Source organism: Mustela putorius, unplaced genomic scaffold (genome assembly GCF_011764305.1).
Source record: "Mustela putorius furo isolate JIRA1106 unplaced genomic scaffold, ASM1176430v1.1 tig00003871_pilon_pilon_pilon, whole genome shotgun sequence".
In the NCBI taxonomy this organism is placed as follows: domain Eukaryota; kingdom Metazoa; phylum Chordata; class Mammalia; order Carnivora; family Mustelidae; genus Mustela; species Mustela putorius.
The window spans coordinates 7,741,167-7,754,898 of record NW_025422023.1 but is presented as its reverse complement, the minus strand read 5'-3'; the positions used below and the strand labels follow the sequence as shown (position 1 = coordinate 7,754,898).

Below are 13,732 nucleotides of genomic sequence, written 5' to 3'. Positions count from 1 at the left end.
GGTGTGTGTGTGAATAGAGGGAGAGGAAGAGGGAGAAGTAGACTCCCTGTTGAGCAGGGAGCCTGATTTGGGACTTGATTCCAGGACCCTGAGATCATGATATGAGCTGAAGCCAGATGCTTAACTGACTAAGCCACCCAGGCCCCTCTTATGTTCAGTTTTAACTTATGGAAAGTTTCAAGCATACACAAAAGGAAGGACAATAGTGTCTTCAATTCCTATTGCTCTCTCATCTTTAACCTTTGTGAATATATATGGCCAATCTTATTTCATATATATTTTCTCTCCGCTTTCTTTTATGCTCTTCCAGTATTTTAAAGCAAATCCTAGATATAACAATACTATTGTTTTATAGACTCTGTTTAGATTTATTCATATATTTACCACAGTATTTGCTCACCATTCCCTTTTACATTTTCACCTATCTTGGAAGCATTTTCCTTCTGCCCAAAACGTATATATAAAATACAGTATCCTTTAGATCTTAATGGTGAATTTTATCCATTTTTGTTTCTTGGAAATGTTTTTAATTTTGAGCAGCTTCTAGAAAATAAGTACAGAATTCAAGTTGACAGTTACTCTTTCTGTGCTTTTTGAAGGTATTGTTACCATGCCTTTTAGCTGCCATATTGTTGAGAAATAAATAGAAAGTCTAATTTCTGTTTCTTTATAGTTAATCTCTCATTGGCTTCTTTAGTGACTGTCTCCTGTCTTTGGAATTCTGTAGTTTCACCATGATAAGACAAACGAAATTGTGTCATAAGGAATTAAATGATAACAATTTTGAGTTATTAAGTTTAATTCCTTAATATTCTATTTCTAAATGGTGATTAGTGGTCTGTAAACAGTCATATAAGGAAATATATTTTATCTTAAAAAATCTGGTGAATACTTTTGGAGTACATGATTCTTAATTTTTCAGCTTTATAACTTTGTTCTCAAGATCATGTGTATGTACATGATGTTTCTACAGCACTATTGGAAATAATTATGAAAAATGGAAGCACTGCTGGAAATAGCCCTCACTGCCGAAAACCATCAAGTTGTGGTGATCAAAACAAGCCTAACTGTACAAAGGACAGCACATCTGGTAGCAGTGAAAGTGGAAAGGGCTACACCAAAGACCAAATAGATGGAGTTCTCAGGTAGGGATAAATATGACTTATACCTCACCTATAGTTGATACTAATATACTTTTTGATATTTTAATACCTAAAAAATGTGTGAACTATAATTTAGTGGAAGAATTGGACTCTGGGTGTCTTATAATTTATGTTATTTATGAAATCAGTCTATAAAGTACCAACTCTATGGAAGGTTTCATCTTTTAAAGTAACTATAAGGCAAAAGTTCCTTCCAGATATTTTTTTCCTTGGGGAAATATTGTTTCAATTTTCTGATGCGGTATGATATTTAGATAACTAATAAAAGAGGGAAAGAATTGTTTTGTCTTTGCATACAAGAAAGTAGGAGAATTTCATATGAAAGGAAAATTGAGGACAAATAGCAACAGCATTTTCAGATTCCTACTTGTATTAATGTAGCACAATTTTTTTCTATTTAAGGCCATCATATATATATACATATATATATATATACATATACATATATATGCAAACAAACTAATGTGTTCTTCTTTTAATATTTTTCTTACTGTCATTATTCTGCCTCTGTGTTTTTAGTTTTACCTCATGTTACACTCTACTTAAAGTCAAAGAACTAGGTAGAGTTAGAAAATTGTGAACTGGGTTTTGGGGATCTGATGTGACTGATCTTAGAATTAAGAAAAGATTTTCTGGAAATAAAATGAGCCTTTCAGTGTGAAACGCAACAGAAAATGCTGTTTTGTTTTCTGCTACAGCATAGGGAAGCTGTATTGATATTGTACTGATGTTGCTCTCCAGGGAAACTGAAGTGTAAGATTGAAGGACTCTAAACAATGATTAATCAGATAATTCACATGGAGAATGAATTGTAGTACAGTGAACTAGCTCAAGTGAAAAGCAGCTAAAACTAGATTGTTTTTCTCTTTGTTTTCTTACCTATTTTCCTTCTGATCTTATTTCCTTTTTTCCTCATCGTTTTTTCTCCATTGCTTTTTAGTTCATTCTTTTTTTTTCTGACCATAATTTAGAATTGAAGTCATTTTAATCAAATATCAATGTATTTACATTTTTCTTTTTCCCCTGCATATTTAGATGCTAAAGTTTGATTGTAACATTTTATCTGAGTATGGCCACAGATGTTGGTGTTTGGTTGAAAAAAGAAAAGAAAAAATACTTCCTAATCATGATGAAGCCATGCTTAAAGGGTATTTGATTTGCATGAATGGTAGCAAAGCACTTTTGGGATATAAGTTAATTTTGCTAACTACTTTTATAACTAGTGTTGGGTGAGAGTTGTCTGAATATGTGAGATAAGTGAATGAAAAAATGGACACTTCCTTTTGAATTTCTTCAAGAAAAAGCTTTAATTAAATGGTGTGCTAAAATGTGTTCTAGGAAACCACATCTATTTGAAAACAAATTGTATTTTCTTCTAAAATTTACTTCTGCTGGGAGAGTATGTTCTTAATGAAAGACCTAGATAAAGTTAATTGTATTGTCTGTGATTTCTGTTTAGAATCATTTTGTGATTAAAGAAAAGACAAAGAACTACTTTTATATTTTGAAATATCACCAAAGAAAAGAGTTGGAAATTTTGGAGAATAGTATCCCCTAAATTTGGTGCTATTTTTTAAAAATCTTTTTTCTTTGTTTCCTCTACTCTCCCCTTGAAATGAAAAGAAGAGTAGTTCAATGTATGGTAGAAATAATGAAGAAAGAACAGTGCTTCATTTTACTGTCTCTTGGAATATTTAGGCAGGATATCTTGAGAATGGAATAGTGAAAGATGATGGTGGGTACAGATACAGTTTGTATATGGCCAGATTTGGAAAGATCGAAAGAAGTTGAGGGAGTTTCTGTCTGTTGGCTTCTATATTCCTGTGAAACTAGAGATGAGGTTATCATCCAAGAGAAAAGATGAAAGAAGCCGGAAGAGAGTTGTAAAAGTGTGGGAAATTTCCAGAGGGGAAAGGCAAAGGGAATGGAAGGATTGCCTGTTAGCACTGAGGACCAGCCAAATATCAGACCATGAATTCTTACTGGGTATAAGTATTAGCTTAGTAGTACAGCTGTGTTAGAAATTGTTTCTCTGGTCAATAATTTTCTTATCCCTTTTTATTAAATGCAGTTTTTTTTTTTTTCTTTTGAGGACTAAATGTGATTGGAACATTCTTTAATAGAATCCCTGAGTTATTCAGAGTAACTTCAGTTGATAACTTATATGAGTTGCTTAGCTGAGCTATGTAACATTTACTCATTATATAAGCCTTCATAAGTGTTGCTTAAGTGAGGTAACAGATCACCAGCAAACACTTAGATGCTGTATGGTTTTGTTTTTTGTTTTACCTATACACAGGGGATTTTTTTCTGAAGAAAGCCATGTGATCTTATGTTAGCAGGATTATGCAAACAAGTTGCTCAGTGACAATTTGGCTCAATGGGAGAAGTCATGCAATAATACTGCATCCATTGCATAAGTTAGAGCTAGTTTACAGTAGGACTGAAGAAAAAGTGTATGACTTTGTAAAGATAATGTTCTGTGTAACTAAACACTGTTTTTGAGTTGAAATGTATTGAAAAATTATTGAGAAGTATCCTGGATCTAATTTGAAGTTTTTAATTTCTCATTGAAAAAAAACCCATCTTTTGTTTTAAAAACTTATAAGATCATTGTAAAAGCATTAACAGGGTCATCATTCTGTTTATCAATTAGGAACACTTCTGTACAATTATTATGTCATTTGAATTGTGGGGATTTGATTAGGGTTTGCTTTAAGCTGTAGTTCTTAAAATGAAAAGAAATCGTTTTGCTAGACTTATGAAATAAATAATCCTTTGTCTCAGGAATAAATAAGTATTTCCCTGAACACCAATTAAATTTGGAGTCTATTTAAATGGTCAGCTCTAACATGCAAAAAAGAATTGAAAGAGGACCTTCCTGCCCTACCCAGTATGCATTCGTGCACATAAAAGAAGACATAGGGTCTGAGCTAGATGTACTTCTCCATTTCTGAGCTTGCAGTTAGTCTTTCTGGCCTGAATGTACATTATTTCCTTCCAGAGTAGGTAATAGGTTACCTCTTTTTCATTTCTTTATCTCTTTTTTAAAAATTCTTTGGTGAAGATGGAGAAGAAGATTTGACTCTTTGAGTAAGGAGTGAACTGTAGAAAGTATGACAAGTGCAGTTAATTGGTAAAGGAATGATAAATAGAAATATGAATTAAAATAAATATATGAATGGTAGTTTTTCATTCAGTTGTGAAAAATTAGGTAAATGTATCTGGAGCATTACTTGAAATATATTGTGGTCTTCAGCTGGTGCATTGGTGATTTCAACTTTATACCTCTGCTAGCCTCTCAAAAAATCTGTCTTCTAATATATGATGAAAAACTCAGTGCAGGGAGTATATGGTAAAACTAGCTACACTTATGAATTAGTGAAATAATTGTCTTCCTACCTTTTTTCTCTTTGTGACAATTCTTTTCTTTTTTTAAAGATTTTATTTATTTGAGAGAGCATGGGGGGTAGACAGAGGGAGAGGAAGAAGCCGACTCCCATCTTTGTGACAATTCTTAGCTTTATGACCCATCTCTAGAGGATTGTGAATTCCAACCTAATTTCCCTACACTATCCAGCAGTCCTCTCTTGGGCTGCCTTTTTCTATTGCCTAGACTTTTATGCTTAGGAAGTCTCTACAGAACAATTTTTGGAGGGTTAATCTGGTTATAATAAATCATCTTATGCATGTAAACCAAGTAATAGTGACTAGAATCGTTTAGTGTTTTGTTTATCACTTCCTTTTGTTTTCTGCATTCAGATATTATCTGTTGTATTCACAACTCTACTCTATTCCTTCTCCTCTTCTCCTTTGTTCTCCTCTATTCCAAATTGATGTTTGTGCCAACTTCATTTTTATTATAGCATTTACCACCTTTGGCTTTTAGATCCTAACCATTTCTGCCCTTATATTTGGACCTATTCATCCATCTGTCCATTCGTCATCCATCCATTCAACACATATGGTGAACAAAACATAATCCTTGCTTTCAAGAGACCTGTAGTCTACAAGAGAAGACTAGTCAGAAAAGGTAGCTGCAGTACACTGTGGTAATTGCTGGGAGAGGGCTCACCTCCAGAGGTTTTTGAGGGGGATAGAAAAGGAACACCAAACCTAGTTTTGAGGAATTGGAGTTCTTGAGGAAAGGAAAGGCTAAGTTGAGGTCTGAAGAAATTGTAGAAACTAAATAAGAAGGGAGGCAGGGAAGGCATGTTTTAGGCACCAAACCCAACATTTGAAAATACCTGTGAGAGTAGTCTGTTTAAACAGTGATTGGAAAAGCAAACAGAAAGGAAGAGGTGGGTTACTCTGATGTCTGAAGGACTCATTTTCCTTGTTTTAATTTCTGAGATAGCAGGATTTTCAAGTCAGACAGACTGAGGTTTGAATTCTTACTTGTGAGTCCTTTCCTAATCATCCTATTTAGAGTAGCTGGCCTCCCCATCCATTCTCTCATCTCCTTTGTCATGTTAGATTTTTCTAAATATTTATCACCATGTGATATACTTTATATTTTACTTATATAATTTGCTCATTGCCTATCCCTCTCCCAATTGTAAATTTAGTGTGAGCAGAGATTTTTTTTTTTTTACTGTCTTATTCACCATTAGCATCTGAAACAGTGTCTAGCAGAAAGTAGATGATCTGTAAATTTTTATTGAAGAAATAAATTTCATTTCCCATCTATTACTTGGTTATAGGACTTTTGGCAACTTCCTTAACCATTTTCAGCCTCGATTTTCTCATTGGTTAGATAGAAACAACATCTACCTGATGAGGAATAAGTGAGACAGTTTGTATAAAATAATCAACATAATAAGATTCTGCAACTCTCTGTGTGAAGTCTTTGTAGACCAGATACAGTTTGGAATTCAGAATTGTTCCCATTTTAGAATGGTAATGAGAGTATATTATACATAACATAGTAACATTTAACATCTGGCAAATAGCCCATTACTTAATAGTAACATTTCTACAGCAACATGTAGAAATACTCACACTTAAATGGGATAAATGAAAACTCTATAGGAACTTCATGTCCCTTCAGGTCAAATTTTGCCTCTAAAAGAGTTCAAGTCAGGTTTTTGCAGTCAAATTATAGAATAACTTTCATTTTTCAGAGCTTTATGGATATTGGAACATGGATATGTGATTGTGGACCTGTGCCTGACACACAGTAGGTGTTCTATAAATGTCCCCTTTCCCTTTTTCTCTATCACATAGTTTCTAAACATATCTGGGAGAATGGGTCTCTTCAAAGGCAGGAATCATTGTTTTATTCACTAATATATCTCAAGTGCCCAGAGCACTGTGACATAATTGGTGCTCCATAAATATTGTTGATTAAATAAAGGAAATACCACATTTATGAAATAAAGTTGATTGTTAGTATTTATTAAATATCTAAAGTAGAAAAAAATAATTTTAATTATTATTACCATAAAAACTGCATAAAAGACTTTTGTTGATAGGTGACTATAAAAAAATTTCTGTATCTTAAACATGTCTTTTCTTTTTACCTTTGTTCATTTGACAAATGTTGAATGTTTTCATTGTAAAAGGAGAGCTAAAGCTTATTTATTTCAGAAATACTTACTGAGAATCTACCCTGTACCAAGCACTATCATGGCTTATAGTTTCAGTAGTAAAATAAGATCAGTTTTGTATCTTTCCTTTGAGAACTTGTAGTCATTGCAATTCTTTAGCTGTCTGTGAACAATTATGCCTTAGATCTTTTCACCTATTACTACTTTAAGCTACTCACACATGGAACACATCCAAAGTCATAAAGTACTCCACAGAAAATATTTAAAATATTACTGTATTTTAGTGAAGGAAAATTATTAGGTTTTAGAAAAATATTAATATTTAGAAGTATTAATATTCTCTGCTCCATTCAGAGTATTTTTTTCCTTAATATACTTTAAAGACTCTGGGCTTAAACCATTAACATCTTTAATTAGCTATGTAAGTAACCTTCAGAAGTATGCTAATCATAATGAAAATTGGGTCTCACAACCATTTTTGAGTCCTGTGATCTATATTATTATGAGATTTTCTTTTTCTTAGACAGACACAGATGAGTTCTCTTTAGTATAGCAGAGCTGAGTTAACTTGCCTTGACATTTAAACCACAAGGTATTTGTAATTGTTTTACATGCACTAAACTATTGCTTTGATATTTGGTAGGTCTACGTTCTGTGACAGCAAAAATCTTGGAATGCAATTCATATTAATTGATCTTTAGCTATAACATACTTGTGAAGAGTTTTGGAATTTCTTTGTGCACTTAAAAATTCTGTAAAATTGTTCTTGTCCTCTCATTTTAGTTTTGGTGTGTGCTCTGTCCTTCATCTGTGATTGTTATGGGCTTTGCTTTACTTCTGTAGTTGTGATAAAAAGCACCAAGGACATTCTCATGGCCAACTCTCCTTAGACTGGAAAGAGGTTAAAGGAATGGTCTGTGGAAAAAAGAGAGATTGAAGCAATAGCCTTTAATGGGATAAGCTATCATTTGGCACTGAGAAAATAATCCACAGACGGTTCTTTCTACTATTCTAATAAATAAATAATTAGACATATTACATGAAGTTCTTCTTTGAAATTTACATTATAACACACTCTTTTGTTCACAGCATAAACAAATGTAAAAATTACTATGAAGTACTTGGAGTTACCAAAGATGCTGGTGATGAAGATTTGAAAAAAGCTTATAGAAAGCTTGCTTTGAAGTTTCATCCAGACAAAAACCATGCACCTGGAGCAACAGATGCTTTTAAAAGTAAAGTAAACCTTTAAAGCAATTTTACTAAGCTCTTTTTAGAACCCACTTTACAGTGTTTTAAAATATTAAATTCTGCATTTACACCGGTACATTTAGAAGCCAGCATAAGTAAGGTCCTCAAAATCCTTTAAAACTTTGCTATTAATTGGTTATGCCAAGAGCCAAATAAATGCACTGTGGCTCGACAAAAGCAAAATGCCAGTTTGGGCAAAGTCCTAAGTAACTTTTCTAGATAATCATGCATGCTTTCTGGTTTACCACACACTGATAGTGTGGTGATTATACACAAGCTTCTTGTATATTACCATCTGTTTCCAAAGGAAACTAAAAATACAGATTTGCAAGTTTTTAGGGTAATAAAGGCTGTCTAGAATTGGAAAATCGCTTGGAATTTTCTGCCTTGTGTTCTTATATTTCTGATAACTGGCCAACTTTTGCATTTTCTTATATGTGGTTTTAACTAATGTGATTTTTGTTTTGTTTTGTTTTTAAGAATTAGTTTCTTTGGGCTCCTGGCTGGCCTAGTTGGAGCATGCAGCTCTTGATCTCAGTGTCATGAGCTCAAGCCCCACACTGGGTATAGAGCTTACTTAAAAAAATAATAATAATAATAATTAGTTTTTCTCCTTTTGCCTATTCCATTTTTCTTCATTTTCTTTCTTAATATTATTTCGGGGTTGGTTTGGGGTTTTTGCCAATTTAGTAAATAAATGTTATTTTATTTTTAAAATTTTGTATTTTATTACATATAATTTATTCATAATAGTTAGCTTATAATTCACTGTAAAATGCTTATATTGTGATTGTACCTTCTTTTGAATTTGGTACTTATAGAGCCCACATCCAATGTTTTCAGTGAAGTGCTGGAGTCTTGGAATAATAGGAAGGAAATGCTAATTTTTAAAATGCTCCTGAGGCCCCTACGTGGCTCAGTCAGTTGGGCGTTTGACTTTTGACTTAAGCTTGGGTCATGATCTCAGGGTCCTGAGTTGTAGCTCTGCATCTGGCTCCATGCTGGGCCTGAAACCTGCTTAAGATTCTCTCTCTCCCTCTGTCATTCCCCGCACCTCATGCACTCTTTTTCTCGAAAAAAATAAATAAAATGAAATGCTTCTAAAGGATAGATGATTTCATTGGTCTTTCACAAAATACTGTTTAAATTGTTTCCACCAAAACAGTTTTATATTTTGAAGGAAGTTGCCAAGTAAAATATATTCAGGCAATTATTAATATGTTTCAATTAAAGCAATTGCCAAACTGGTGCTGGTGGAGGTAAAATATCACTGTGACAGTGAGAAACCTTCTCTTTTGTTTCCTTAAGTTAAAAGTGGCATGTTGAAAGTACTGAAAATGTTTCTTCACTCAAAAACACCAACTTTAGCACGTTTCCCCAAAAGTTAAAAAAATTTTTTCACATTATGAATTAAAATCATTTAATTTAAAATTGTTGGTGTTTTTAAATAGTGGAAAACATTTAGGTAGTGAATTTTTGCATATTTGTGATCCACTATGTAATTTCAGTATTCTCCATTAATGTTAAAAATGTTAAACTGCTTTCTCTGACTCCTGTATTTAAATCATTTGGCATTATTAGTCTTGGGATAACAGTTAGTGGACCTCCCAATATTTTTACATCTTATGTATTTTGAAGAGGTGAGCAGCATAAATGTCATGCGAGCTAGACATTCAGAAAGGGCTTTTTTTTACAAAGGTGATTACGCTTTGATGTGGTACATTTCAGAGTCTAATGCCCTACTTCGCACACTAGAAACTTAATATTTATCAACATGCTGGGAGGTGGTTCATCTCTAGAGAAGAGGCTCACATTATTCAATACACAGGAGGTTATCTGTAAATCAGAATACTAATTTATTAGTCCCAAAGAGGATCAGAATAGAGAGTTGGTTGATGAGCCCGTTTTTCATTGAGTGGAAACTCTATAGAAAACTAGATTGTAATCCACAGATGCTTGGTGAGCAAAGGTAGTTAATTAGAAAGTATTACAGTTAGTGTCATCATTCAGGAATAGGTTTCATTTATTCAGCACACAGGGTCTTAATCTTCTGAATCATCTTATTTTATTTTTAACCAATTAATCCCAACATCTGTTTTTTGGATACCAAGCTGTTTATTTTAAGCACATACTGTAGTAGTTTCTTTTGTATGAAAACGGTATAGATTGATTGCTCTGTAACTCCAAAACACTTTTTACAGAAGATGGAAACCACTTGCTTTTTATTTCTTCCAAGAACAGAGAAAGAAGAGGTAATTGGTTTAGGGAGTTAAATTAGGTAAAGAGATATTTTCATTTGTTGTGTTTTGTTTTGTTTTTTAAGTAAGCTCAGTGCCCAAAGTGGAGCTTGAACTCCTGATCAAGAGTCACATGAAAAACAACAAAACAAAACAAAACAAAACAACTGCTGAGCCAGCCAGGTGTCCTTTCATTTGTGTGTTTTGTAAAGCTTTAAAATTTAAGAGGTTGCTGTCAAGGAGGGTAGACTAAATGGACTCTTGAGTTCATGTGGCTGTTTTTTTAAAGTTCTTTAAAGTTAAGATTGTAACTCAAGTTCCTCAAAGCAGGGAATATTTAAATAAAACCACATCTAGAGAGGGACTTGCACAGTATATATAAACACACTTTTAAAAAATATTTGAATGAAATGGATCCCTTTCCTTCTGTCTGACATGGATGTCTTCAAAATATACTTTGTCTCCTCTATCTTCAAAGAAAAATACTTCAAAGTATTTCAGAGACCATTTGAATAGTACGTGTGCCTGTTATACACATGAGAGTAATGACAAGGGGTGTGGTTTAGCTGTTTACATGTTTACTTGATAAATAATAATGGATCAGTTGCTATAACCTGTGTTAGGTCTGGTAGTTCAATACTCAACATCTGGGCTAGTTTTTCTAGAGATATATAATGTCTTACTCTAAGAATTTGTAATTCATTAAGGAGAGAAAAGTATCACACAGAATATTTGGAATAATAGTAATATCTAACATTTGACAAGCATTTTATAGTTTTTCATTCTTATTTTTTCATTTAATGCTTATTAAAAATCTTGTGAAATAGTCAGGGGACTAGTGTCATCTGCCTTTCTCCAGTAAGAAAATTGAGGACCAGAGAGATTAACTGATTTACCCAGGATCTCCCAGAAGGCTGAATATAATTAAATACCAAAACATTGAATAAAGATATTTGAAGAAAAGCAGAAAGATAAAGTAGATTATAATCAGAGTAATTAGAGAAGCCTTCATATAATAGGTGAGAATTAAGAGATTTTTGAACATGAGTGTGATTAGAGAAGAGAGAAAATGAAAGAAATTTGAGTATGAGAATGAGGCAAGTGATTTAAAAATCAGTGAGGACTTCCACTTTCAAGAAGATGGAATAGATATGCTTTTCCCTAATCCTTGCACAAAATATAATTAAGTATTATATGTAAAACAAAATGAACATTTTAAAAAAAGCTTTGGAAGGTAGAAAGAGGAAGGTAAATGAGCTAAGAACCTTGGGACCCAAAAGAACTACATGGCAGTAAGTTGCTTGGGTTTTCATTTTGCCTTTTATATTAGACTAGGTGCTGGAGAAGCCTAGAACTACAACCTAGAAATACAAATAAGCACAGATAAATAATCCTGAAGAAAAGCCTACTTTCTCTAGGTAAACCAGGAAGGGGGCAACTGAGTAAGGTAGAAAATTTTTAAGTAATAACCGTCCAGTACAGCTAAATATCAAAGAAAAAAAACATGGTCCCACCCACACCCAGATCAGCAAAGAACCTAGCCTGTCACCCTCTCTGGGCTGTAATAAGATGCCTTGACATGCCTACCCTCTTTATTGTAGGGTAACAGAGATGATCAAGTAAGGAGCTGGTAATTCTGCTTGGTAGTAACAAGGTGTCCCTTTCCCTCCCCTCTGGGCTAGTGTCATAAATGGCCTAGTGGAGAATTAAGACTTTCACCACCATTTAGAGGTAAACAAAGCCATATCCTTGTGGTGTCAATGAAGCTACCTGGGGGACAGTAATATGGCACCCCTACCTACTCTTACCAGCCACAGGGTATCATTGGAGGCTGGATGGAAGGCTAGGAATCTCATCTCTGCTCAGCAGTTAACGAGGAGCTCCTCCTTTCAGATGTCATCAGAGGCCAAGGGGGAAACTGAACTTTTATTCCCAAGGTGGTATTTTTTCTTCCTGTACCAGAGTAATGTCAAAGGAGGACAGTTAAAAACAGGAGTTTTAGGTAGGTCCAGGGTCTCATAAGAGAGCAGCTCAAGAGGGTATGTGCTATGGTGAGTGCTGTGAATTGTGTAAAACTGATGAATCACAGAACTGTACCCCTGAAACAATACATTATATGTTAATAAAAAATCAGAAAAAAAAATAGCTCAAATGACCACATTTCAGTAGAAAATCATTTGTCATACTAAGAATGAGGAAAACCTCAAACTAAATCTAAAAAGTCATAGATGTCCACATGGAGATGACAGAGAAGTTAGAAGTGTCTAACAAAGATTTTAAAGCATCCATCATAAAAATGCTTCAATGGGCAATTACAGATATGCTTTAATAAATATTGAAAAATGAGTCTCAGCAAAGAAATAGAAGATCGTGCAAATAAACAAAGGGTATAAAGAATCAAATGGAAATTTTACAACTTAAAAAAACTGAACAAAAACTAAAAAAACAAAACAAAATTAAAATCTAGCAGTGAGTGACATAACCAGTTAAATGACAGGAAAGAATCAGTGAACTGGAAAATAGAAAAATAGATGTTATCTAATCTGAACAGCTCCAGGGACAAGTGGGACTATGACAGTGTTTACTGGTTATATCATTGAGGTCTTAAAAGGAGAGGAAGAAGAGAGCATAGCTGAAAAGGTACTCAAAAATAAATAAGTAAATAAAGATTGAATACTTCTTATACTTGGTAAAAGATACAAGCTTACATAATTCAAGGAACTGAATGAACCCCAAATAGGTAAAGCTCCTAAAATCCATACCAAGACATATCATATTCAAACTTCTGAAAACTAAAAACAAAAAGAAAATTTTGAAAGAAGCAAAAGAGAAATTACACCTTACCTGTGGGGGAAAAACAGTTCAAATGAACAGTGAACTTCACATTAGACACCATGCAGGCCAGGAGACAGTGGCCCATTTTTCAAGTTTTCAGCCTTTTGTAAAAAAAAGAACATTTGTCCAGAATTGTATACCCAGCAAAGGCATCCTTTAGGAATGAAGACACAATCCAGACATTTCATACCCTAAAAGAAAACTTCTCTAACCAAAATAAAACAGTAAAAGAAGAAATCTTGAAATATAAAAAAGGAAGAAAGAATGTGGTAAGCAAAAATATGAGTAAATGTAATGTACTTTGCTTCTCCTTTTGAATTTTTCAATTGTTTGACATTTGAAGCAAAATTTTAACATTGTCTGATATGGTTCTAAATGTATGCCAAGAAAATATATAAGACAGTTATGTTATAAATTGGGAGGGATAAAAGAAAGTAAAAAAAAAGGTAAGAGTTTCACAGTATCTTTGAACTAGTAAAATGATGACAGCAGTAGGCTGTGAAAAGTTGTTTATGTGTAATATATAATACCTAGAACAACCATTAAAAAGTTATACAAACAAATACACTCAAGAAATACTGGATAAATCAAAGTGGATTTAAAAAAAAAAACGTTTAAGTAACTCATAGGAAGTCAGGAATAAAGGAACAGAAAACAAAAAATAAAATGGCAGACATAAACCCTAATTTATCAGCAA

General features: G+C 33.4%; 1 protein-coding gene across 6 annotated transcripts in view; it reads left to right on the top strand.

Moving 5' to 3' along the window:
* Positions 1–13,732, top strand: part of DNAJB14 (DnaJ heat shock protein family (Hsp40) member B14) — a 51,481-nt gene that overhangs the window by 16,674 nt on the left and 21,075 nt on the right. For 3 of the 6 annotated variants that reach the window (XM_004748175.3, XM_045067048.1, XM_045067049.1), the window contains 2 exons: positions 974–1,145; positions 7,802–7,947. In XM_004748175.3, coding sequence (XP_004748232.1) covers positions 974–1,145; positions 7,802–7,947 — 318 coding nt within the window. Of the gene's footprint in view, positions 1–973; positions 1,146–6,286; positions 6,343–7,801; positions 7,948–13,732 lie in introns of those variants that run through there. The other 3 variants (XM_013054052.2, XM_013054051.2, XM_045067047.1) reach the window with 3 other exon arrangements.